This window comes from Ovis canadensis, chromosome 22 (genome assembly GCF_042477335.2).
Source record: "Ovis canadensis isolate MfBH-ARS-UI-01 breed Bighorn chromosome 22, ARS-UI_OviCan_v2, whole genome shotgun sequence".
NCBI classification, from domain to species: Eukaryota; Metazoa; Chordata; class Mammalia; order Artiodactyla; family Bovidae; genus Ovis; species Ovis canadensis.
In genome coordinates, this window is record NC_091266.1 from 36,819,893 (window position 1) to 36,846,750 (window position 26,858).

At 46.1% G+C, this 26,858-nt stretch overlaps 1 protein-coding gene across 20 annotated transcripts in view; it reads right to left on the minus strand.

Annotated features, from left to right (window-relative positions):
• Window positions 1-510: 510 nt before the first annotated feature.
• Window positions 511-26,858, minus strand: part of SEC31B (SEC31 homolog B, COPII coat complex component) — a 30,540-nt gene continuing 4,192 nt past the window's right edge. For 3 of the 20 annotated variants that reach the window (XM_069566901.1, XM_069566896.1, XM_069566895.1), the window contains 23 exons: window positions 22,279-22,474; window positions 21,974-22,069; window positions 20,849-20,992; window positions 20,337-20,479; window positions 19,353-19,452; window positions 19,073-19,234; window positions 18,390-18,524; window positions 15,199-15,429; window positions 14,150-14,224; window positions 13,790-13,888; window positions 12,280-12,379; window positions 11,602-11,780; window positions 11,212-11,338; window positions 10,719-10,864; window positions 9,872-10,045; window positions 8,957-9,118; window positions 4,479-4,656; window positions 3,521-3,829; window positions 3,235-3,293; window positions 2,833-2,934; window positions 2,379-2,495; window positions 1,848-1,919; window positions 511-1,613 (listed from right to left, as the gene is read on the minus strand). In XM_069566901.1, the coding sequence (XP_069423002.1) occupies window positions 1,434-1,613; window positions 1,848-1,919; window positions 2,379-2,495; window positions 2,833-2,934; window positions 3,235-3,293; window positions 3,521-3,829; window positions 4,479-4,656; window positions 8,957-9,118; window positions 9,872-10,045; window positions 10,719-10,864; window positions 11,212-11,338; window positions 11,602-11,780; window positions 12,280-12,379; window positions 13,790-13,888; window positions 14,150-14,224; window positions 15,199-15,429; window positions 18,390-18,524; window positions 19,073-19,234; window positions 19,353-19,452; window positions 20,337-20,479; window positions 20,849-20,992; window positions 21,974-22,069; window positions 22,279-22,392 (3,204 nt within the window). In that variant the 5' untranslated portion in view covers window positions 22,393-22,474 and the 3' untranslated portion in view covers window positions 511-1,433. Of the gene's footprint in view, window positions 1,614-1,847; window positions 1,966-2,378; window positions 2,496-2,832; window positions 2,935-3,234; window positions 3,294-3,520; window positions 3,830-4,478; window positions 4,657-8,956; window positions 9,119-9,871; window positions 10,046-10,718; window positions 10,865-11,211; window positions 11,339-11,601; window positions 11,781-12,279; window positions 12,380-13,789; window positions 13,889-14,149; window positions 14,225-15,198; window positions 15,430-18,389; window positions 18,525-19,072; window positions 19,235-19,352; window positions 19,453-20,336; window positions 20,480-20,848; window positions 20,993-21,973; window positions 22,070-22,278; window positions 22,475-26,858 lie in introns of those variants that run through there. The other 17 variants (XM_069566911.1, XM_069566906.1, XM_069566905.1 and 14 more) reach the window with 10 other exon arrangements.

Below are 26,858 nucleotides of genomic sequence, written 5' to 3' on the forward strand. Positions count from 1 at the left end.
CACACACACACACAGGGTGATGTGGGGAAAACCCTGGAACTGAATGTCAGGCACCGATGGAGACACACACACACACACACACACACACACACAGGGTGATGTGGGGAAAACCCTGGAACTGAATGTCAGGCACCGATGGAGACACACACACACACACACACACACACACACACAGAGTGACGTGGGGAAAACCCTGGAACTGAATGTCAGGCACGGATGGAGACACGCACACACACGAAATGATGTGGGGAAAACCCTGGAGCTGAATGTCAGGCACAGATGGAGACACGTGCACGCACACACCACACACACACACTCCTCCGAGTGGCTATAAATGCTGCAAGGAGAGAGCTTAATTCAGTGCCACCTCCTTTCTTCAACTCTCCTGACTTCCTATCTGTCCCCAAGCCTTCCCCTTGCCTTACTGAGGTACAGGGAGCAAGAACAAAGGACTGGGAAGACAGGTAAGAGCAAACTAGGACCCAGAGAAGATAATAATTGGGAGATGACTGAGGAAACCAAACTAAAGCAGCTTTATTGCACATAAAGTACATCAGGGCTTCAGTGCAGAGTCCAACCATGAAAGTGCAGCCGGAGAGGGTAGGGAAGAAGGGCCTCCAAGTCTTGAAGAAGAGTGCCAGAAGAGTCTTTCATTAATATGGCTCCTATTCCAGAAACAGGCTTCTAATCACAGAATGAATGGGTCTATATCTTGCCTGGGCCAGGACTCAGGCAGGCTGAGTCAGGGGCTGCTCCCCATGGGCAGTGGTCCCTCTGCTCCTATCCCATAGCTTAAGACAACTCTCAGCAAAAGGCAGTGCACCCCTTCCACCCTCCACCTCACCTAGTTTACCCTTAACAATGCTGGCAGAGGAGAAGCCCCTTCTTCAAAGGGCCCGAGTTCCTTCTCTTGGTTCTGCTCAGCACCCATCACTCATGTCTAGGATTTGTTGAAAGGCTGAGCAGCAGTCAACTCTACTCCAGTCTCTGGGGCTCAGAGAAGTACGGAAACATGAAGTCAGAGGCAAGGAGAAGGTAAAGTCATAACCCACAGAAGGGGAAAGACAAAAGACCCACACGATGGGCACGGCAGAGGTAGACTTGTAAAGATGATCCTGCTCACCCTCTCGGAAACCACTTGGACAGAATGCCCCTGGGGGAGAAGGTGCACTGTGCCAGCCCCTGTTGGAGTATAGTTTTAGGGGAAGTGAAGGAGAACAGGCTGACTGAGCCCTGGGCAGATCCCAGAGGGCCAGGCATAAAGGGGTAGAGAGCAGGCACTCTGCTGGTTTGGAGCCAAGTCTACAGCATCATATACCTGGCAGCAAGGGAGGAAGGCTGGGAAAAACAAACAGAATCTGTTCCAAAATTCCCTTCCTGCAGGAAAGAATTAAGTAACAGTAAAAGTGGTCTGGCAGGAGGAGCTGCCTGGTTTAGACGTGCAGCTTATGAGCAATGGTGAGGACAGACTTCAGGACAGGCATGAAGCTGGAGACCTCACTGAAGCTGCTGCAGCCCACCACCTGGGCATGCACCACAAGGCCCTGCTCAGAGCTTCCTGCGTCCACACATCGGGCAATCTCATGGAGCCCAGCCAGCACAGGAGGCGAGAGCTGTGGAGGGATTGGCCCAGAGTTAGTAAGCCCAACTCCACCCCTACCCTGAAGGCATGGAAGGGAGAAGCAAGGACTTCCTTCTGGAGTTCTGGAGCCCAGTCCAGGCAACATGTCTATATTCTGTAGGGGACCCAGGGTCAGTGAGGCTTATGGGAAGGGACAGTGCGTGCCCTTTGGCCATGGGTGAGGGTGGAAAGCAGGAGGCAGACGAGCACCACTGAGTGTACTTACTGTCCCCTCGCAGAGCTTGTCATACAGACATTCTAGACGTTGCGCAGCTTCATCTAGCTTCCGTTTTGTCTTCTGCAGGGAGGGAAATGGATTCTAATTCCAGGCCCTAAGCCTAATCCTACATAGGACCGTAAAGAATCACGGTACCTTAGAGCTAGAATGGCTCAGTGCTCTTTCTTTCATTTGACAGAGGACAAATGGAGACCTGAAGAGGGTAAGTGACTTGCTCTAGTTGACTCAGCCAGGATTGAATGGCAGGTCTCACTACTGATCTCACCCTCCTTCCAGTACTCCCTGCTGCCTTTCCAAGAGCTAAGTCTCAGTGCTGTTGGGTCCTGCTACCAAGGAGCTAAACTCCAGACCAGACAAGTCCTCCCCAACTCCACACCAACAATATCAAATAAGTATAAGCTACAGACAGCATGTCCAGGGACAGTAAGAAGATTCACACAAGGAACTGGTCTTATAGTTAAGGGATCCTGGGACCAGCTGGGGTCGGAAGGGAGCATCATGGGGAAGGTTCAGACTCACTAAATCAGTGGCAGATTGGGAGCAGCGCTGCAGAAGTGCCTCAAAGCTGATCTTCAAGGACTGGTGTTCAGGGGGCAGCTCCTTCCTGTTGATCTTCTCCAGTGGCTGCTGACATTGCTGAGGAGGGAGCAGGGAGACAGGAGAGACAGGCAAGCTGTCCTGCTTATGGCTCCCCTCAGGACTAGTCCTCTGTGACTTGGGGTCATGCTGCTCCCTTTGGAGCAGAGCTGGGGAGGGGCATCCCCCTTCTCTGCAGTAGGGACACTTGGTATCTGCCCCCCACCCCATCTCTTTCAGCCCAGAGTCTGCCTCCAACTTGAGGAATGAAGCCATCCTTCATGCTCCCTGCTTTTCTACACCCAAGAAAAGAAGGTTTCCAAGAGGAAGGGAAACACATCATTCCTGTCATCTGCCAGCTGAGTTCTTATGGGGCTCTGGGGGGAGCATGACTCACACTGGGGACAGCGGGTTGTGAGGAAAGGACCCCTCGAGGCTCAGGGGCGAGGCACATAACTGGAGCAGTAATTGGTGCTGGGGGTATAAATGTCTCTGGCAACTAAAGAGAGAGAAAAGAAAGGCACATGAGTCTAAGCTGAAAGACCCCTTCCACCCTGCTTTGAGGGAGTGGAGAAACTATGAATGAACAAGGGCACAGAACAGTGAGTGGTGAACCTAGAAGTCAGAAGATGGTGAATAAGAAGGAAAGAGGAGGTGGCTGAGGGAGGAAGAGTGAGTGGGGAGAGAGAGGGGACAGAGTGCCCGCTTGAGCATGGGAAGGACCAGGCTGCTTCTGTAAGGAACTGGAGCGTGGCTCATTGGCGAATGTATGGGGTTGAGTGGGGAGAGATGTATTCACCTTTTTCCTCTGGAGATTTCCCTTGGGCACTGGAGCATTTTTCAAGGAATCCTGAGGTCCTGCATAGTGTGAACATAGGGGTAATTAGAGGCGTGACCAGAAACACTGAAATTTTTGGTCTGAAGATCAGTAAAATTGATTTAGTTGGAGTCTTCCACACATACCCTCTGCAGACCAGCCACACTCTCAGTTGACATTCCTAACCCTAGTTCACTGGCTTGAGGAAAGAGACTCCCAAGGTGGTAGTGGGGAGGGGAGGAGAGGGAGGCCATAGGAGAAGACTGACCTGGGTGAGGAATCAAGATGCCAGTGGTTGGGAAGACACCAGCGCATGGAGCACCTGGCCCTCCTGGAAGGTGGGCCGCAGGGAAGCTGACAGGAGGGGCTGGTGGCTGGGAGCTCATAGGGATGAAGCCTGGTGCTCTCACAGGAAACAGAGGGGGCACTGGAGGAGCCCTAGACAGGGGGACAGAGCCAGGCTGCATAATGTCTGAGGGTGCCATGGGTGGAGCCAGGAGAGGCCATGTTCCAGGGAATCCCACGGGGTTAGGAGCTTGCGCCCTTTGCCCTCCTAACAGCTGAGGCTGAGATAAAGCTGAAATGGGACAGAGAAGAGATTCAGACCACATCAGAGTGGAATCACAGAGGAATCAGAATCACAGAGGAATTTTTAAAAAAGAAACTATAATAGTAATTAATAATATAAGGAGATCTACCATTTACAAACTATTTTTAACTATATTCCTTATTTGACCCTCAAAACAATCCTGTGGGGTTGAAATGAACACTATAACAATCACTCTCAATTTTCAAAAGAAACAAAGTGGCTAGTGGTATAATGCCCAGTACAAAGCCAAGTACTGACAGTATTAAGAATTCAGACTCCAAGCCCCTCCCACTATATGGACATGCTGCTGTTGCTGCTGCTAAGTCGCTTCAGTCGTGTCTGACTCTGTGCGACCCCATAGACAGCAGCCCACCAGGCTCCCCCGTCCCTGGGATTCTCCAGGGACACTGGAGTGGGTTGTCATTTCCTTCTCCAATGCATGAAAGTGAAAAGTGAAAGTGAAGTCGCTCAATCGTGTCTGACTCTTAGCGACCCCATGGACTAGAGCCCACCAGGCTCCTCCATCCATGGGATTTTCCACTATATGGACATATTACTTCCCAAATCCATGCCAGCCATGCCAGCTATTTTCCTCTGTACTCTGTCTAGCCAGATCTCCACTTAGTTGGTCACTCACCAGGCCTTACCCCAGGGCCCAGAGGCAAAGGCTGTGCTTCCTGGACCCCAGATGGCCTGTAGTCACTTGTATTCTGCATTCTGAAGCCCTGATAAGGGCTAGGATGGGAAGGTGTCAAGGGCATCACTAGTGATGACTGAGGTGTAAAAATCCTTGGCCTTGGAGGTAGAATTGGAACCTGTAGGAAGTGAAAAAAGGATCAGCATCTTGGAAAGGAAAAGAAATTACTAAGTAACTGAAAATGGAAAAACAACAGGGAAAATGAAACCAAAGGCTAATTTAAAAAAAAATCAACAAAATGGATAAATCTTTATAAAGACTGACAAAGATAAAGAGAGGAGACACAATTCATCAAGACAGAGGATGAAGCAGAGAATACTCCAACAGACCCTGCATCCATGAAAGGGGTGATAAGGAATGTTACAAATAACTTTACAAATAATTTGACAACTTAGAAAACTGGACCAATTCCTCAAGAACCACAAACTACCAAAACTCTGCCAAAATTAAACCAAAGACCTGAATGTTCTGTAACTATTAAAGGAATTAAACTTGTAATTAAAAACCTCCTCCCACCCCCTTCCCCCAAAAGTTTCTAGGTAGACCTAAATAGTTTCACTGGAGAAATTTTACCAAACACTCAAAGAATTGACACAAAGGTTCCATAATCTCTTCCAGAATATAGAAGGACCATTTCCTAATTTACTTTATGAGGTCAGTACTACCCTGATACCAACACCACAAAATAAAACTACAGGTCAATATTTCTCATAAACTTAGGCACAAAAATCCTCAGCAAAATTTTAGTAAATCAAATTCAGCAATGTATATAAAAATAATATACCACAACCAAATAGGATTTATTCCTGGTCATGGAATGTGTATCATGATATATTTAAAAATCAATCAACACAATCCACCATATCAGAAGAAAAATCATTTGATCATACAAAATGATGCAGAAAAAACATCTGACAAAATTCAGCACTGATTCATGACTCAGCACACCAGGAAAAGCAGGAATTTCCTTAGCTTCACAAACAGCATCTACAAAAACCTAGAGCTACCATTATTCTTGGTGCTGAAAGACTGAATGTTCTCCCTCTAAGACTGGAAACAAGGTTAAGGTGTTAACACTCACCATTCTCATTTTAATACTACAAAAAGGCAAGAGAAATTCAAGGCATGTAATCTGGGAAAAAAGGAAGAGGGATAGCCTTTTTGATAAATGATTCTGGATATCCATTGGCAAAAAAATAAACCTTGACTCAACTTTTACACTTACACAAAAATTAATCCAAAGTGGAACATGGACTTAAAAGTACTTCTAGGAAAAAATAGTAGGAAATTTAGGGGACCTTGTACTAGGCTAACAGTTCTTTGACTTGACGTGAAAAGCATGAACCACAGAAGGAAAACTATAAATTGGACCTTATAAAATTAATTTTTTTGTTGCTCTGTGAAGGACTATTAAAAAGATGAAAAGAAAAATTCTTACACAGTTATACACACATACACACATATGAGGACATGTAAAACCAGTGAAATCTGTGGGTGGAAATTAAAAGATGGGACAGGATAAATTATCAGAATTTTCCTGCCTAATACCTTTATCTACAATCTTTCTGGATTTTGCTCCCTTCTGGTAGGCTCCTGGTCTCATAAATTAACAGCATCCTATCCATCTGGGCACTGTCCTCTACACCATCATCAGTTTCTGTCAATTCTACCTACTAAACATCTCAAATCCAACCTCACTTTCTAGTTTTTTCATTCCTTCATCATCTCCTGCTATGCTCCTAACCGTGTCTAGCTTTGCCCTTCCTAGACAAATAGCTAATCCTTCCCCTGCATAAGACCACTCAATAGCTCTAGAATGCCTTCAGGGTCAAGTCTAAACTCTTGAACACAGAAATACGAGGTCTCTCTTGATCTAACTATACATACTGTTACCCAGCCTCAACTAACTCATTCCACTGCCATAAACACCTGCTTTGTAAAGTAGTTAAAATGTTAGTCATTCCTCAAACAGGCTTTGCTTACTTTCCCTTTACTGCCTTGGCAGATGCCATTCCCTCCACCTGAAATAACCTTTCTTCCCTCTTCCTTTGTTTAAATAACTTTCAATCTTCAAGACTCAGATCAAATATCAGTAAATTGCTTTCCGTATGATCTCAGGGCTCTTTTATCATATCCCAATCAGGGCATTTATGAATTTTACTGTAGTTAATTTTTACATATCTATCTTTTTAGTAGACTATGAGCAAATTAAGGGCAAGGATCATGGTTTGTATACTTTTCTGTTCTAAGTGCCTAGCCGTTGTTCAATAAACAGCTATTTAAAAATAACTGAATCTATGCTTTATGACTGAGGTTCGTGACATTGTACAGGAGACAGGGATCAAGACCATCCCCATGGAAAAGAAATGCAAAAAGGCAAAATGGCTGTCTGGGGAGGCCTTACAAATAGCTGTGGAAAGAAGAGAAGCAAAAAGCAAAGGAGAAAAGGGAAGATATTCCCATTTGAATGCAGGGTTCCAAAGAACAGCAAGAAGAGATAAGAAAGCCTTCCTCAGCAATCAATGCAAAGAAATAGAGGAAAACAACAGAATGGGAAAGACTAGAGATATCTTCAAGAAGATTAGAGCTACCAAGGGAACATTTTATGCAAAGATGGGCTCGATAAAGGACAGAAATGGTATGGACCTAACAGAAGCAGAAGATATTAAGAAGAGGTGGCAAGAATACACAGAACTGTACAAAAAAGATCTTCACGACCCAGATAATCATGATGGTGTGATCACTCACCTAGAGCCAGATATCCTGACATGTAAAGTCAAGTGGGCCTTAAGAAGCGTCACTACAAACAAAGGTAGTAGAAGTGATGGAATTCCAGTTGAGCTGTTTCAAATCCTGAAAGATGATGCTGTGAAAGTGCTGCACTCAATATGCCAGCAAATTTGGAAAACTCAGCAGTGGCCACAGGACTGGAAAAGGTCAGTTTTCATTCCAATCCCAAAGAAAGGCAATGCAAAAGAATGCTCAAACTACTGCACAATTGCACTCATCTCACATGCTAGTAAAGTAATGCTCAAAATTCTCCAAGCCAGGCTTCAGCAATACGTGAACTGTGAACTCCCTGATGTTCAAGCTGGTTTTAGAAAAGGCAGAGGAACCAGAGATCAAATTGCCAACATCCGCTGGATCATCAAAAAAAGCAAACAGTTCCAGAAAAACATTTATTTCTGCTTTATTGACTATGCCAAAGCCTTTGACTGTGTGGATCACAATAAACTGTGGAAAATTCTTCAAGAGATGGGACTACCAGACCACCTATCCTGCCTTTTGAGAAACCTATATGCAGGTCAGGAAGCAACAGTTAGAACTGGACATGGAACAACAGACTGGTTCCAAATAGGAAAAGGAGTACGTCAAGGCTGTATATTGTCACCCTGCTTATTTAACTTCTATGCAGAGTACATCATGAGAAATGCTGGGCTGGAAAAAGCACAAGCTGGAATCAAGATTGTGGGGAGAAATATCAATCACCTCAGATATGCAGATGACACCACCCTTATGGCAGAAAGTGAAGAGGAACTAAAAAGCCTCTTGATGAAAGTGAAAGAAGAGCGTGAAAAAGTTGGCTTAAAACTCAACATTCACAAAACGAAGATCATGGCATCTGGTCCCATTCCTTCATGGGAAATAGATGGGGAAACAGTGGAAACAGTGTCAGACTTTATCTTTTTTGGCTCCAAAATCACTGCAGATGGTGACTGCGGCCATGAAATTAAAAGGCGCTTACTCCTTGGAAGGAAAGTTATGACCAACCTAGATGGCATATTCAAAAGCAGAGACAAAAAAAAAAAAAAAAGCAGAGACATTACTTTGCCAACAAAGGTCCATCTAGTCAAGGTTATGGTTTTTCCAGTGGTCATGTCTGGATGTGAGAGTTGGACTATGAAGAAAGCTGAGTGCTGAAGAATTGATGCTTTTGAACTGTGGTGTTGGAGAAGGCTCTTGAGAGTCCCTTGCACTGCAAGAAGATCCAACCAGTCCATTCTAAAGGAGATCAGTCCTGGGTGTTCTTTGGGAGGAATGATGCTAAAGCTGAAACTCCAGTACTTTGGCCACCTCATGCGAAGAGTTGACTAATTGGAAAAGACTCTGATGCTGGGGGGAGGGATTGGGGGCAGGAGGAGAAGGGGACGACACAGGATGAGATGGCTGGATGGCATCACCGACTCAATGGACATGAGTTTGAGTGAACTCCAGGAGTTGGTGATGGATTGGGAGGCCTAGCGTGCTGCAACTCATGCGTTCGCAAAGAGTCGGACACGACTGAGCGACTGAACTGAACTGATGCTTTATAAAGATAGGAATTTTCATCATTTTAAAATTAATATATTCCAATCATGCCTGGTACTTGGTAGACACTTTATAGGCATTTTGGAATGACTGAATAAGCAGGGTCTTACCTGGTGAGAAGACTGGAATTTCAGTCTGGAAGAGGATGTCTCTTGAGAGTAGGGGGTAGCTCCCACGACAACCCGGGGAAAAGGGAAAGAGGGAGACTGTTGGCCCGAGACACCAGAACCCTGGGCGTGAAAAAGTCGATCTCTCAGCTGCTGAACTGGTAGCTATAAAAGTTACAATAATGAAAGACTGTGTTAAGTAAAATTAAAACAAGCAAATATCCTCTCTTACAAGCCTAGCCCCACATAGCTTTCAAACCTCAGCTGACCCTCCACATTTTAGCCATCTCAGAGAACTCAAAAGATCTCTGCTGCAGCTGCTGCTGCTAAGTCACTTCAGTCATGTCCGACTCTGTGCAACCCCATAAACGGCAGCCCACCAGGCTCCCCCATCCCTGGGATTCTCCAGGCAAGAACACTAGAGTGGGTTGCCATTTCCTTCTCCAATGCATGAAAGTGAAAAGTGAAAGTGAAGTCGCTCAGTCATGTCCAACTCTTAGCGACCCCATGGACTGCAGCTTACTAGGCTCCTCCGCCCATGGGATTTTCCAGGCAAGAGTACTGGAGTGGGGTGCCATTGCCTTCCCCTGCCAAACTGACATTTGCTTTACTAGTTATTTCTCTTTGAAGGTCCAACTCAACTGTTTTAAACCACTGAGAAGCCTTCTTCAGCTTCTCCAAACAAAGCCAGCCCCTTGCCTATGAAGTCCCAAAATGCTTAGTATAAGCTTCGGTTATGGCAGGATAAATTATTGACATCTGGTTTTCCTCCAAGAGACTGTGAACTTCCTGAAGGACTAGGTCTTATTTATCCCAGGAGCTTTAGCATTTAGCATAGTGCCTGTAACACAGAAGTGCTCAGCCAGTGTTAAGATGACTGAAAGAAATGGTTTGCTCTCTCCACATGCTCCCACTCACCTGAGCACAGTCACTGGGTAGGTAGCTCATGGCAGTGGCCAGGTTGCCCTGGGCTGCCAGGAGGTTGGCATACTGAGTGATTCTGTAGGTTGTGGCAGGGCCTGGGCTCACCCCATCAGGACCCCACAGTAGCTCCAAGCTCCTGTTAAGGACCATCACTTTCTCCATCAGGTCCTGGAGGGACAAAGGAAAGGGCAGTCAGTCCTCGTCAACGCACACCCTGCTCTCTTAGCTCAGGCAGCTCAACCAAGGACTTCCCTGCTATGGATAGCAGGTGATGACATATGACATGTAAGAGACATGACAGCCAGAGAAGGGCCACTTGGCTTCACTTCCCAAGCTGTTTGGGTCTTACACTCTTGCACATCTCTGCCTCTTCATTTTGGATTCTTTACCTTTTACGCTAATACATCTCAATTTCAGATTCTGTTATCCTTTTATTTCATGTGTGACTTTGTCTCCCCGTGACTGTGCCCATCTCTGTGGGCACCCACAGAGTATCTGGTACAACTTAGAGTCATAGGACTTTTCATAGACGCTAATAGAAGGCCCAAACTCGGTATTATTCAAATACAGAGTAAACTTATATACTCAAACCTGAAGTGGGAAAAAATTGTGAAGTTAATATCTAAGCAGCTGCTACTCAATCTCCCTTGGCTGAGAAGGAGGTAAGATGACAGCTTATCCATGGCAAAGGTCCCAGACTTTGAAGCCCTTCCCTCTTTCCTAAAACTGATTCTAGCCTGGATACCTAGAAGACCCGCCTCTGATGTCCCTGCAATCTCCACTGCTAGCCTCTCCTGGAGGCCTGGTATGGAGGGACCAGGGCCCTGAAGTGAAGGGGTACCTGTAAAGCCATAGGGGATGAAGCCGGCTGGCATTTTGCCCAGCACTCCACCAGCCGCTCCACACTCCCTGAGCATACGTAACAGAGTCTGGCTTCAGAGGTGAGTGCCCAGCCACTCTCCTGCTCCATACGAGTTCCCAGCCTGTCTGCAGAGAGATAGAAGCTTCTTAAAATGGCACAGCTTCCCTGTGCTTCTCCTCCTTCTGTTTGAAAACAGGTAGAGGACCATGAGCTATGGGACAAGTAGCCACAGTGGCTTTAAGACAACACCGAGGCTAATCCTGCTGGGCAAAGCTTTTGCACTGAGATTTGACAAGAAAAAGTAAAATAGGAAAATAAATGCCCTCCACAGAAAGTAGAGATGCACTGTAGTCCCTGATGACATGGCTTGGCTTCCCAGAGTTCAGGCTGTGCCTCTGTCTCCTCCCACAGTGTGTCCAATGACTCCATGCTAGAGTCACACCACTCCATCTTGGAGCCAAGGGCCACCTACCGCAGAGCTCGGGGAATTTCTCTGGCTCTGAGTATGTCAGCAGCAAGGCCAGAGCCTCTCTCCAGTTCTTCAGGCTACAGGTATGCACCATGTCTTTCCAATTCTTCTGTATAATGCAGGCTAGCAGCTGTAATGGGCAGTGAGGGAAGGAGGCCATCAGCTGTTCATGCAGCATAGGCAGCAGCAGTCACACAGGGATGCACTGAGACAAGCCCCTCCTATGCAGCCTTCCTATTTGACCACTGACTAGGGGCTCGGGGTAAGGTAAGGGTGGTTGAAGTAGGAGGAAAGAGAGGCAAATCCTCTAAATGCCAGTCCCGTAGTACGGACAGCCACTTGACAAGGCCCAAGTAATCCCCTCCTCCTCTTCTCTGCATGGTGGTCAGTTACCGGGGCGATTCCGGTTTTCTTCTCGGCCAAGTAGCGCTCCTGTGCTTGCTTCAGCAGATCTGAGCCTCCAGCCTGGGCCAGGATGATGGCATCAGCAAAGTGCTCTTCTTTCAGACACAGCTCCACGGCAGGGCCCAGTTCTCCAAGCAGGAGAGCCCGGCTCAGGAGTCCCTCCGTGTCTGCAGGCAGAGCATCCCCTCTGCATCAGCCTGCCCTCAGACCAGTGCTTTCTGTCCCCACCTCCTATACCCTGCCTCCCTGAGTCTCCCTCACCCCAAACTCCCCAAGATTCATTCCTTCATAACAAAATACAGAGGGGTTCCCAGGGGTCCCCAGGTCCAGTGGTAAATCTCTAAGGACAGAACCCAAGACAAGGGAGGGACTCGTGGCAGCATCACAGGTGTGCCGTGTGTTTGCTCAACAAGAAGAGGGTCACAGTTCTTTAAGCAGGAAGACAGAAGGATGAAGAGTACCTTGGTAGAAGGCCTTTCATATGAAGGATCCATCCATGAAAATCTTCAGCCAGAGAGAGCTCTGACTGGTACAGGACCACCCAGCATTTGCGATCATGAAGGGAAGGAGGAAGCCGGGGACAAGAAGGCAGTGTCTTCAAGTCTCGAGAACTCTGAGCCCACCTACCGCTACACAGAGGGTTCCTCTCCCTCAGGGTCAGGGTACCTTCTGTGATGGGGATCTCCCACGGAGTCATGTTTTGAGGGATCAGCTCATCAAAGAAGGCTGAGGAGGCCGAGGCTTCCCAGGTGGTATGTTTGGAGGTCTGTACAAAGAAGGAAAAAAGTGGCTACTTGGGAAATGAGTCTAGAAGACAGAGAGCTGGCCTAGTCACTCTCTCTGGGAGTACTATTCAGAGTTGTCCCTTCAACAGAAATAAAAGCCAAAATAAACAAATGGGATGTAATCAAACTTGCCAGCTTTTGCACAGCAAAGAAAAACAAAAGACAATAAACAGAATAGGAGAAAATATTTACAAACGATGTGACTGACAAGGGCTTAATATACAAAACAGCTCATACAATTCAACAACAACAAAAAACAACCTAACTGAAAAATGGACAGACAACTTAAACAGATATTTTTCCAAAGAAGACATACAAATGGTCAATAGGCACATGAAAAGGTGCTCAATTATTGAGAGATGCAAATCAAAACTACAGTGAGATATTACTTTACACTAATCAGAACAGCCATCATTAAAATATCTACAAATAAATGCTGGAGAGGGTGTGGAGAAAAGGGAACCCTCCTACTCTGTTGGTGGAAATGTAAGGTGGTGTAGCCAAAACAGTATGGAGGTTCCTTAAAAAACTAGAGTTTCCATATGATCCAGGAATCCGTCTCCTGAGCATATATATGGACAAAACTATAATTCAAAAAGATACATGCATCCCTATGTTCACAGCAGCACTATTCACAATAGCCAAGACAGGAAACAACCTAAATGTTCACTGACAGGTGAATGGATAAAGAGGATGTGATACATACACAAGGGAATACTACTTAGCCATAAAAAATGAAACAGTGCCATTCGCAGCAAGATGAAGAAAGACAAATACCATATGATATCATTTATATGAGAAATCTAAATTATGACACAAATGAACTTCTCTATGAAATAGAAACAGACTCATGGACATAGAGAACAGATTTGTGGTTGCCAAGGTGGAGGGAGGTGAGGAAGGGATGGAGTGGGAGTGTAGGATTAGCAGATTCGAACTAATGTACATAGAGTGGATAAACAAGGTTCTACTGTATAGCATGGGGAATTATATTCAGTATCTTGTGATAAACCATAATGGAAAAGAATATAAAAAAGAATACATAACTAAATCATTTTGTAGTACAGCAGAAATTAACATAACACTGTAAATCAACTATATTTCAATTAAAAAAAAAAAAAAAAGAGTTGGCCCTTAATGGGTAAAGCTAAAAGAATAACCGGGTGAAGTTCGGGAAGTGCTATACTTCATGGTTAAAAGAGCTCCACTCCTAGCTCCAAAGCTTATGGGGTCTATGTCTCTCTCTGGTTCTAAATGAGTGAGGAGTTTGAAAACTTCCACAGAAGTTGAGCAGTTATTGAGAACAAAGTGAAGGGCTAGGAAGGGGAAAATTCCTTAAGGGCAGGTTTTCTATGCTACCCTAGATGGGGCTGGCTGGGCTCCTTCCATACCTGTATGGAGAACGCCTGTTGTCTGTTACTGTTGAGGTCATCTCCCTTGGACTGAGGGCTCTCACCCAGCCTCAAATCACTCCTCAACCATGTGGCCACCTGCAGGGAGAAACATAGGAATACCACTCTTCCTAACACGAGATCAAATAAATATTAAGCTTTTCTTCCTACCTTCATACTCCACCAACTGATAGCACAAGATCCTTGTGCTATTTTCCTGGGAAACAGAATAACTCCAGGAGGTAAAATGTTCATATATGCATTACTGAAGCCCAGGAAGAGGTATTCTGAGATGGTTTCCACCAGCAGGATTCTCTTTTTCTACAACAAACATGTATTTCTGATGTGAAAGCAGCTTACCTTCTTCTGAAGTTCATCTTTACTATATCCTAATAGCTTCAGGAATTTCATCCTGGAGTCCTTCTCTAAAGTCACCTAGAAGCCACAGAACACAGATGTGTCCATTAAATTAATGTGAATAACTCTCTCCTGCACCAGCTGGACATCTGTGATAGTGGACCCTCAAATGTGGCTCTAGAAGTGCCCCCAAGACCAACACCATCTCTCCACTGACTTGATTCCTGTGGGATTGTGGGTAGATGTGTTAACAAATCCTTTCTCCCTTCTGCATGAGAACTGGACCTTCAAGTTGACTTCCTAGATCTATTATGCTGGTAACCTGATAAGAGTAAAATGTCAGCTATGTTTCTAGGCAAGACTGCTTGTGACTGGTAAATTGCATCTGGACTGGAACTATGTAAACTATTAATAATTGATGTGGACAACATGCTATGGGCTTCCCTGAGAGCAAGGACTCTTGTACTAAACAAATCCCTTGCAGGAACTCTAGAAGCTATGCTTCTGGAGTTCATAAAACAGCTATTGGCCCTTGTGGGCCTGAGGCTTCTAAGCTAGGGCAGTTAACACACCAGCTTGATGTATATCTCATCTTCTTGCACCTGAGCTATCATCTGAGGAGCTGAAGGGGAGAACTCTAAGCTGCTGCATGGACTGCAACAAGGACTCCCGCAGGAGAGAACCACTTGATGCAGTCTTGTGAATCTAAATGGCTAGGTGAGAAGACTCCTGCCAGCTGATCCTCTTCCCTTCCTACTGCCCCATGGCACGACACTGGAGAAGCCTTCACCGTGGCTCTGGTAAAGTACCCAGGACATCAGCAATAGTAGAAAAAAGGCCAATGTCACTTGTATTCCTCAGTTTCCCTGCTACAGAGAGTCTCTGAGCCTCTGGTTAAAAGAAGATTTTGTTCCCAGAATGGGTGCTGTATAGGAAAAAACCCAGCAGGGTTAAGGCCTCTGTAATCTGGGCCATAGGGTGGTAGTTGACAGAGGTTGAGGTATCTGGCTTTGGGGAGACACTTCTGAGCAGCCAGCCTTCAGGCTTCCTACCTTCAGGAACTGCCAGAGCATCTTTTCGCTTTGCAGTGATGATTGGTGGATCTTGTTCTGACAGTAATTCAGGAGATTTCCTGATCCCAGGGCTTCCTGCAGCTCAGCTGACTGTGTCAGGAGTTCAGGTTCTGTGGTGACCTGACTGATAAAGACTAGGCGGAGGCAAGGCTGTGGCACCTGATGGACAGGGGTGCTGGGGAGGCCAAAGGTCACCAGCTTGCCCCCAAACTGATAAAAACAAGAAGGGGAGGGCAAAAATTAACACCAAGTCAGGATTACATGGGAGGCTATCTATTGGTCAACCCTAAAAGACAGGAAAGCAATAAAAAAAAAAAAAAAACTCCTGGGGGTGGAAAGAATCAGGAATTGAGTAGTGAATGTGCCCAAATCCTAAAACCACCCCTGCACTTTCAGCACCATTAACTTAAAAGGTACAGTCCATGATACTCATTCTTTCCTCACCTGTTCTGGTACCATCATTCTCCTAGAATTATACGATAGTTATCACTATCCCAGGTAGGGGGCTTCCCTGGTGGCTCAGACGGTAAAGCATCTGCCTGCAATGCAGGAGACCCAGTTTTGATCCCTGGGTTGGGAAGGTCCCCTGGAAAAGGAAATGGCAACCCACTCCAGTATTCTTGCCTGGAAAATCCCATGGACGGAGGAGCCTGGTAGACTACAGTCCATGGGGTTGCAAAGAATTGGACACAACTGATAGTTATCACTATCCCAGGTAACTCTGGACTAAACTGCTCGTCATTATCACAGTCTTTTTACCCACTGTAGCTGAACAACAATAAAATCTTCCCCCTTCTTGTTCAGTGTCTCCCATGCCCTGTGCTAGCATTTTCTTCCTCCATTCCAAGCCCTAGACTACCACCCTTTTCCTACGGCCATCCAGGAGCTTGTACTGGTTTCACAAGGCCACAGGAGAGAGTTTAAGCTCCTCTGCCTATAATGCACAAAATCTTTCAAAATCAGGACCAGACCTGCCTCTCTAGCACCATTCTCTCTGTTCATTCATGTGATCACTCTGTGTCTCCAAAGTACCCAGTACATTCCTGCTTCTACGCCTTCATCCACCATAACACTCCCACCTGAGCATCCTTCTCAGCAAATTAGGTACTTTATTGTATAAAGCACCTGGCACAAAAGCAGAGCCCAGTCAAGTTCCTTTACTCCAGCAGTTCTTCACCTTGGCTGCACATTAAAACCACCTGGGTATTTATCCAAAGTCACCAGGCTATACCCCAGACCAAAAAAAAAAAAGAAGAAGAAGAACCTCTGGAGGTGGTACCCAGGCACTGGTAATTTTTTTTAAGTTCTTCAGTTTATTCCGATTGCAGTCATGCTAGACAACCACTGCTCTACTCCCCAACCACTCACTACTCTCTCTCTTTAATGAGTGCTTCGAGCCAGAATTCTTCTCGTGATTCTTACAGCACAAAATCTACACTACAGGTCAGTGCTAAACACAGCCATCTTAACTTTTGATTTGTATAATACTCAATAGTTTTACACAGTGCTTATATGTATTCTTTTTTGTATGTTGGACAGCATGGACTGTTTGCTAACCTCTGTTCTCCTAGGGCAGGAGACGTGGGGGGGGGTCACAAGTTCTCTATCCTCTTCCTCCTGTTCTTCCTAAGGAGAGATTTCCATTTCTCCTTGGCCCTAGTCCCTAGCTGAGTCTCAGTGGATCACAGACAGAGGGACTAAGGGTAAAGAGGGGATGTTGGTGGGAGACATGCAGGAAAATCCTTCCCTCTGCTGTCCCCCACTGGGAGAGGCGTTGGGTTTGGAATGTGAGAACAGTACAATAAACAATGTCTAGGGTAGTGTCCCTCAACCCCTATATATTGTCACCCTGCTTATTTAACTTCTATGCAGAGTACATCATTCGAAATGCTGGGCTGGATGAATCACAAATTGGAATCAAGATTCCTGGGAGAAATATCAACAGCTTCAGAAATGCAGATACCACTCTAATGACAGAAAGGGAAGAGGAACTAAAGAGCCTCTTGATGAGAGTAAAGGAAGAGAGCGTCAAAGCTGATTTAAAATGCAACACTCAAAAAACTAAGCTCATGGCATCTGGTTCCATCCCATCATGGCAAAGAGAAGGGGAAAAAAAGGGAAGCAGTGACAGATTTTATTTCTTGGGCTCTAAAATCACTGTGGATGGTGATTGCAGTCACAAAATTAAAAAATGCTTGCTTGTTGGAAGGAAACCTATGACAAACCTAGACAGAGTGTTAAAAAGCACAAACATCACTTTGCCAATAAAAGTCCATATAGTCAAAGCTATGGTTTTCCAGTAGTCATGTACAGATGTGAGAAATGGACCATGAAGAAGGCTGAGCACTGAAGAATTGATGCTTTCGAATTACGGTGCCAGAGAAGACTCTTGAGAGTCCCTTGGACTTCAAGAAGATCAAACCAGTCAATCTTAAAGAAAATCAACCCTGAATATTCACTGGAAGGACTGAGGCCAAAGCTCCAATGCTTTGGCCACCTGATGCAAAGAGCCAACTCATTGGAAAAGACCCTGATGCTGGGAAAGACTGAGGGCAGAAGGAGAAGGTGGTGACAGAGGATGAGATGGTTGGATGGCATCACTGCCTCAATGGACATTAGTCTGAGCAAACTCTGGGAGACAGTGGAGGACAGAGGAGCACCTGGTGTGCTACAGTCCCTGGGGTTGCAAAAGTCTGACATGACTTAGAAACTGAACAATAAGAACAACCCCCACCCCCTAACCATCCCTGGAGGTAAATGGGGCTCTGTGTATATTTAGCCTTGAGTCTATAAGGCAATGGCAGTGGGGAGGGACAAAGGTTTTGAACAGAGGAGAGGAGGAGATTTACATTCTTTCTCCTCTGCTTTCTATTCATTCCGTTCTTGCTTTGTATTCTAACCATGCCTGTACTCTATCAGTCCAGGTATGCGGGAAAATCAGATGGAATGGCAGGCAATTCCCCATAAGTGAGAGTTCAAAAGCAACCAATTCTTTTCGACAGGACTGGCACTGCAAGCAGGGTAAAGGGGTTGAGAAGAAAGCTTAGCAAATCACTGCTTGAGCAATAAAATGGGACCTGATCTGAGACTCAGGCAGTGAGAATTAACTTCTTACAGAACAGAGCTCCATGCTGGGGACACAGTAGGCTACACACACACACTACACTTACAGCAAATGAAACACCTGCTGGCCTCCGCATCCATTTGGGGGGTTTTTTCAGGGGAGGTATCAGTGATGCTTGGGCCACTTGCTTTGGCACTTGCAATGGTGGGAGAGGCTGGCCTTTGCTGAAGGAAGACGAGATCTGGGGACAAAAGGACACCTGCATCACCAGTGTGGAGTGGTGGCTTAGCCAGGAACTCTACCTACAAAGTCCATTTTGGGAGGGATCCTTGAGATACCCAATCTGGCCCACAAAAGTCAGGACTCTCATGTTTCAGGGGGCTGGTAATAAGGATGGGATGCCCATGCAGCAGGCTCCTGGAAAGCCAACTGCATCCAATGTCTACAGTGAAGGGTGACACAAAATGTATCTATAGGAGACAGGGGGTAAGTTCATTCTTCAAAATAGTAGAGTCCCAGCATGGGAGTCCAATTCCCCTGAAATACCACAAGGAACATCCAAGAACAAGAGTCAAGGTAAAGGCCTCCTTTGTATTGGGCAGGAACTGACATCCTTCCAGGGGGATGGACACTGGTGCAAAGGTTCACAAACCTGGGGTTCCCGAACCCAGGGCCCTAGTCTCCCAAGTCTTCAGGAATCCCCACTTCTCCCCAGGCTTATGTCCTTTGTTCTCCCACTGAACAGAGACAGTCCCTTCCCTCCAGCATTTTCCACCAAGCCCTTCAAACCTTGTCAGCCTGTCTCATCTGCTGGACTTCCCAGCTCCTACCCATCACAGAGTATAAATTGATCCAGCCATCAAAGGAGGCAGCGGAGAACACCAAAGGGTCCCGAGGGCACCACTGCACATCAAAGCACCAGCTGCTCAGCGTGGGTAGTTTATACACCACCTGTTGTGAGGGAACATAACCAAGAGGGAAACCCTGACTTAGGTAAGGCAACTAGAGCACAGAGGTGCAGCTGAGATTGCCCCACCATCCCAGCGTACCCACAGAAGGGCCAGCCTACCTCACTGCTCCCCAGGTTCCAGCACAAGATCTGGTTGTCCTTGGCACTACTGAGCAGCAGCTCAGCATCAGCCTGACTCCATGACACTGACAGGATCCCCCTAAAAAGGAAAGGAAAGAGGAACTAACATTTGTTGAATGCCTACTACAAGTAGCATGCCTTATGTATCTTGGGTAAATGTCATCTCCTCAAAATAAGCAGTGTGGCTTCATTTTACAAATGAGGAAAATGAGGCTCAGGAAGAAACTGAGGAACTTGCAGCAGTCATGCAGCCAGAAGCCAAGTCAGACTTCAGAGTGTGGGCATGATGTGCTATAACCACTCTGCCACCCACAGGTCCCTGCAGGATGGCCTGCCTCTCCTCCCTGATTGTAGGGTGGGTAGAAATTCTGAGTCAGCATGAGTCAGGGAAGCATCCATTCCTATGGGTGCTTTTAGCCCAGGAGGGTAGTGAAGACCTAACTCTCAGAAGTCCCCAAGGAGGTACAAAGGCATGACCCTTGAGTTAGAAAGAACAGACTATGGGGCTGCTGCTTCTGCTGTAGGCCCAAGAGCTAGAGCTTCAGAGGCAAACCTGTTCACAGGAAAAACAGGAGCCAAGGTTCTTTCATTGAGAAGTCTTGGAGGAGGCAACTTAATTACCTAAGAAATGAGCATGTCCTCAGATCAGAGCCTGGGGGCTCTCCCAGAGGAACTAAATATTGGCTCCAATATTTCTTATGACCCTACCCCCACTCGTATGTCTGGAGGTTACATGGAATCTCAGGCTCTTTTCTATAACCTCAGGGTCTACAGGAACCCCTCTTGATTGGAGGTGGGGCTAGAACTGCGTAACTGTGTGGAGGTGGGGCTAGAACTGCATAACTGTGTGTTCATCAGGACGGCTCTGAAGCTGGGGAGAACGTCTGATAGCCAAAGTGAGGCACATATTGCCCTCTACCCAGGTCAGCTATGCCCTGCCCTCCACCAAGGATGACATGCTACCTGCTGTGACTCTCCAGCACCTTTAGGGGTGAGGAGGCAAAGCGCAAGTCCCACAGCTGAATTACTGGAAGATGATCATCTTCTGAACAGAGCACCAACTGGGTGGCGACATCTGGGTGCCAGGCCAGGCCTGAGCAGTGCATCTGTGAACAAAGCAGATCCCAACGGGCAACAGAACCTTACTCTTCTTTTTATGAACCCTTTTTGTCTAGCTGAAATGGGACCTCTCTGAGGGTTTTGTGTCTTTGTGTTTTGTGTCTTTCTTATGTAACTGGGAACACCACGGCCACTGGGGAACAAGTGATGACCGTAAGCAAGGAGCACTAGAAGCCTCCAGATCAGCTCAGTTTGGCTTCTCTGAGCTTTCACTCTCAATAGGAAATCTACTACAGGGCTGAATCTACACTTGTAACAGCTGAAAGCAGAACCTTGGCCTGGGGAAGAGCAGCTCCAATGCTAGGCCTGAGAGAGACAGCAGAGCCTGAGCTATATTCTGCCTGTATTCAACTCACCCGATTGCTGTGATCAGTGACTTTGATGATAGGTTCATTCTTCCTGAGATCCCACACGACTGCCTTGCCGCTGGGGTGAGCAGAAGACAGAATGTGTTGAACTTGACGGTTCCAAGAGAGAGCCTTGATATCTTCCAGCGGCTGCTAAGGCAGAATGGGGCAGGGAGCGGGATGAGGACAACCAGTCACCCCTGGACCAAGAGACAGCTGGTCTGCCACTGATCCCAACCACCCACAGAAAAGCCAAGAGTAGACGTGGGGCTACCCAAACCATGCCAGTCTCAGGAAGCTGGAAGGGAAGTTTTCCAGAGAGGATCCTTTAGAAAATGATGTAGAAGCTGAAATAAGGACAGGTGCACTTGGGCTTTACTCCTATCCCAAGATGCTCCTGAGAGGACAGAGTCAAGATTTTAAAAAGAGCCTTCTCAACTATGACAAGAGAGAAAGGGAGAGGAGAAAGGTGAGGGTAGGAAGGAGGGAAATATAGACACCCAAGACCCCCAGGGAGAATGAGGCAGAGAGAAAAGCCATTGATACTTTAGGGCACAAGATGCTATCAAATTCATACTGAACTTACCTCACGATACTGTATGCACGAGACAGAAAAGCCAGGAAGAAAAAGATGGGGGCCCAGTTACAGACTGACAAGACATGAACACTCAGACACAGAGATACAGGAGACCCTCAGCTACATGGCAGAACAAGACACAGGGACAAAGCTGACCCTTCCACAAAAGGACAAGGGTGTATCTGGGTGTCTGCTCTTGCCCCTGGTTGGCTAAACCCAGGACTCAGCCTTTCTTAAATTTTACTATGATAAACGGTACAGCCACCCCTTCTCTCAGTGTCTTTTATCTCCTTCACTCTTTTTGCCTTCCAGAAACTTCTAGAACAGTCAATGACCACAAGCCACTTCCACCCCTACCCCTATTCCCTGACCTCCCTCCAGTCCCCACCCACCTCCATCCCTCTATTATCTGGCTGGTAGGCAACATGTTAGTCTGTGGAGCTTTACTGCCCTCCAGTGGTGAAGACTGAAATCTGTGCCTTGGCTGCCTCCAGAATTTAATTCTCCCTGGGAAAATCAGCTGCACTCTTAAGCAGCAGCACCAGGAGCCTCCTCACCTGTGACTTGGATCCTGGGGTCATTGGCACACTCAGGTTATTCAAATCCCAAATGAAGATTTCAGAATCATTGGCCCCTGAGGCCAGGAGGTTTCCCTGTATGAAGGAATATGCCTTTGGAGACACACCATCCCAGGAAGAGATGAGAGCAGAAAAAGGAGGAAGAGACCCACTTTTGGATTGAAAGCCACCCCAGTAACAACCTGGGAAGGCTCAGAGTTACAGACCAGAGGTCACAAGTAAACGCTTCCCTTCAGATCTGATGCTCCGTGCCTCTCAGGTCTGATCAACTGAGATGCTAGTACCTGGAAAGGATTAAAGTCAAGGGCTCTGACAGCCCCAGAGTGCTTCTGTCTCCGGGCAATCACAGGCTCCTTTCCCGAAGACAAGATGTGGGTCGCATTGTACAGAGTAAGCATGCCATTGTCCCCGCCGCCTGCAATGACCCCGGAGGCTTCCAGAAGCCCACTGCCAAAGCTCCCCCAGATCAGCTTGTGAAACCTACGAAGAGGAGGAACTGGCATCAGCAACAACTCAGGTCCACATCAGTCAGTAGAGAATGCGTATCTTTGTCAGCTTCTGCCATTATGCAGGCATCCCCAACCTTAGGATCTTCCTGTCTCCCTCATTTCCCAGATGCAGAACAGAAGTCTCCTCTGCCTGGCCCTGCCCTTGGGCTGAAAAAAATACTTCAAATAGATTACTTCACTTAATCATCCCAACTCAAATAACAATACTTATTGATAACTTCCTATGTACTACGCACTGCTTTAAGTGCTTTACATGTATTAGCCGATCAACAATCCCATGAGGTATTTACCTTATTTTCAATTGAGGAAAGTGAGGCACAGAGAAGTTACAAAACTTCTGTTATACAGCTAGTAATTTTACTCCCATTTGATGGGGAAACAGTGGATACAGTGTCAGACTATTTTGGGGGGCTCCAAAATCACTGCAGATTGTGACTGCAGCCATGAAATTAAAAGACACTTACTCCTTGGAAGGAAAGCTATGACCAACCTAGACAGCATATTCAAAAGCAGAGACATTACTTTGCCAACAAAGGTCCGTCTAGTCAAGGCTATGGTTTTTCCATTAGTCATATATGGATGTGAGAGCTGGACTGTGAAGAAAGCTGAGGGCCAAAGAATTGATGCTTTTGAACTGTGGTGTTGGAGAAGACTCTTGAGAGTCCCCTTGGACTGCAAGGAGATCCAACCAGTCCATCCTAAAGGAGATCAGTCCTGGGTGTTCTTTGGAAGGAATGATGCTAAAGCTGAAGCTCCAATACTTTGGCCACCTCATGCGAAGAGTTGACTCATTGGAAAAGACTCTGATGCTGGGAGGGATTGGGGGCAGGAGGAGAAGGGGACGACAGAGGATGAGATGGCTGGATGGCATCACCAACTCGATGGACGTGAGTTTGAGTGAACTCCGGGAGTTGGTGATGGACAGGGAGGCCTGGCGTGCTGCAGTTCATGGGGTCACAAAGAGTTGGACATGACTGAGTGACTGAACTGAACTGAACTAAACAGCTAGGAAGGAGAAGGCAATGGCAACCCACTCCAGTACTCTTGCCTGGCAAATCCCATGGACAGAGGAGCCTGGTAGGGTGCAGTCCATGGGGTCGCTAGGAGTCGGACACAACTGAGCGACTTCACTTTCATGCATTGGTGAAGGAAATGGCAACCAACTCCAGTGTTCTTGCCTGGAGAATCCCAGGGACGAAGGAGCCGCTGGGCTGCCATCTCTGGGGTCGCACAGAGTCGGACACAACTGAAGCAACTTGGCAGCAGCAGCAACAGCTAGGAAATGACAGACTCAAGGTTCAAAGTCAGACCCATCTTATGCTAAAGCCTGAGCTCTTAACCATCATAAAATATGGTCTTCTATTGAGAGGAAGATCCGAACTCTTCTACACCTGAATAGAAGCAGGTTCCCTAGGCCAACAGTTGCTGTTCCCGCTTAAACAGGAAGTGAGAAAAGATCTATTGACCTTCCTTTCCCATGCCATGCTCATGTGACTAGTCTACTGGAGCTGCCATATGTATTCTGTGGGCCAGCCTTAGAGAAACACAGAGGCATGAAGAATAAATGCACTGTTTGGGAAACACTTTTCTGGCTTTCTGAGCATCTTGCATTCTGGCACACAAGAAAGAGATGGACCCTGGGCTCCCTGGTCAAGAATAGGTCCCCTGAAAAACCCCTAGGGAAGGCATGTGAAACCCCCAATGCCTCACAGGTGGTCGTCCCTCCATTTCACAGCTGTTAGCCGAGGATATTTCCACAGCCCTTCTGAGAAGGCAGATTTTACACTGAATGATGTCATGTAAGATCTCTAACTGAAATTAAATTAAATTCCACACTCTGGGAACAGTCAGCAAAGAAACTGAATGGGGAAACCAGGCAGGAACCTGTCTAGCCAGTCCTTAGATCAGAGCCAACCTCTCAGAAGTGAAGAGCTGAGCACTAATTCAGACAAGGCCAGCATCTGAACAGAAACAGCACAGCAGAACAAACAGTGGGTCTAAAGCTACTGTCAGAAAGGCTGTTTTCTAAAGTTATGCTGATATCATCATGGCAGAACAACGGTTCCATGCTGGCTCCAGAGAAGGCCATGTCATCAGGGGCTAGAGCTCAGCATGGGCAGAGAGCAAGACAGCAGATTACCCAGAGAAGCCTGAAATAGTTCACACAAGAAGCAGAGGAAGGTACACCCAGCGAAACTCACATGGGAATGCAGCGCCCTCAGTATGGTCATAGCAGATGACATATGAATCAGAGGAAAAGGTACCCGAGACCTCAAAGGAGTCACCACAGGGTTAGAGAAGAGGGCCCAGTTACTTTAGAGTGGCTGAACTGCAGACTACAGGGTGCGACAAAATCATTCCTCTTTGTGGAGGCATGTAGAAAGTACATTCCTATTAACACTTCACTGAGAGTGGAACTGGAGCCTGAATAGCTGTGATAGACAACACCTGGGAGAGTCTGGCAAAGAAGACTTAGTCGTGTGTGTGTGTGTGTGTGTTATGTATAAACAGAGCACACAGCATGTGAACAAATGTGACATCTGTAAGTGTTAAAACATTAACAACTGATGAGTCTAAGTGAAGGTATGTGTGCTTGGTCGCTCAGTCATGTCTGACTTTTTGCAACCCATGGATTGTAGCCCGCTAGGCTCCTCTGTCCATGGGATTTCCCAGGCAAGAAGACTGGAGTGGGTTGCCATTTCCTTCTCCAAGGGATATTCCTGACCCAGGGATTGAACCTGTGTTTCCTGAGTCTCTTGCATTGCAGGTGGATTCTTTACCATTGAGCCACCAGGGAAGCCTTTATCATTGTAATATTCTGCAACTTTTCTATGTTTGAAAACAAAAAGTTATAAAACAAACCAAAAAAAAAAAAAAGAGAGGATGGCCTGAAAATAGGAACTATAAGATTTAAGGAGAAGGCATAGGGAGAAGAGTTTGTATAGAAAGGTGGGAACTTTGAAAACATGAAAATACAGCTGGAATTCTTTGCTAAAGTTTCCCAGGATAATGATGGCAGTGATGGAGACCACACAGCATCACAGAATGAGAGGAGGCACCTGAAGAAAATACAGGTTCCTTGATTCCCTCCCAGGCTTTCTGAAGCAGAATGTCCAGAGTCAGGCCCTTAAAACCCATTGGCCCATTAAACCATGCAGAAGATGACACAGAAAAGAGGAAAGCATAAAGCAAAGGGTGGGTCGACCTTTATCTACCCTGATCATTTTGGTCAATTGTTTGTGATGCTGACTTTCGAGTAAGTGACCTAACCTAGGCTAGAATGAAAAGTAGTGAGTGCCTTGGACCCTGGAGCATCTAAGATGATTTCTTCAGAAAGGCCGCAACAGAACTGCATCAAAGGTGGTCTTCGAGAATGAGAATCAATCTTTAGACACAATTACAGAGGTGAAAAAAGGAAGCTGCTTCAACCTAGCTGACTGCAAAACAGGTTGTTACCCTTGAAAAGCTCTTCAGGCACTAAGACCAACAGAAGACTGACCATAACTAACTGAAGTGGTGGATATGAATGCTCAGGTTGGTAATCCAGAAGTTTCTAATATCACTCATTTATTCCACAGATATTTTTTCAACTACCTAATGACAGGCACTATTCTAGATACTAGAGATACAGCAATAAATAAAACAGACAAAAATCTCTGCCTACGTGGTTCTCAGGATTCAGTTTCAAGGTTTCTTAAGCAATTAGCTCTTTCTTAAGAATTCTTGGCCTTAAGGAGCCACTACCATGCTGGAGCTGCTACTTGGCTGGTTTAAGAAAAGAGCCCTAAAAAAAAAAAGAAAAAGAAAAGAGCCCTTGCCCTCTGCCCCTTTTCTTATCTTCAGGAGTATAAACATGATTAAATTAGCTCTCCTCTTTCAGAAGCCCTTTCTGAAATGCCTACTTACAGGCTAAGAATATCTCAGCATTACTGGTAAAATTGCCAAGGCCTCTCTTCAAAAGGTACAGGTACTGGAAATAGAAACATAAAAAACTGCAAAATAAGGGATACTGTAATAAAGTGATACAGGAGTGATAAAGTGATATACGAGCTCAAGAAAGTAAGAAGAATAACTAATTTTCATTATTAAGTTAAGCCATGAAAAGAAAGAGGAGGGTACTTCTATGTATCTTAATCTAATCACTCAGACAAACCAAAAAAGGTGGAAGATAAAAAGTTACATAATAGACCAGCAATCTTTTAAGGGGGATGGCAAGAAAATCCTCTGGGATGTAAGAAAAGGATTTATATTTTTATATAAAAAAATAATACAGTAATACATGTATATTATTTATATTGAAAATATACTTGAGTGCAGTGAATATTCACATTTCTCCTGATGGTGCAAAAATCTGG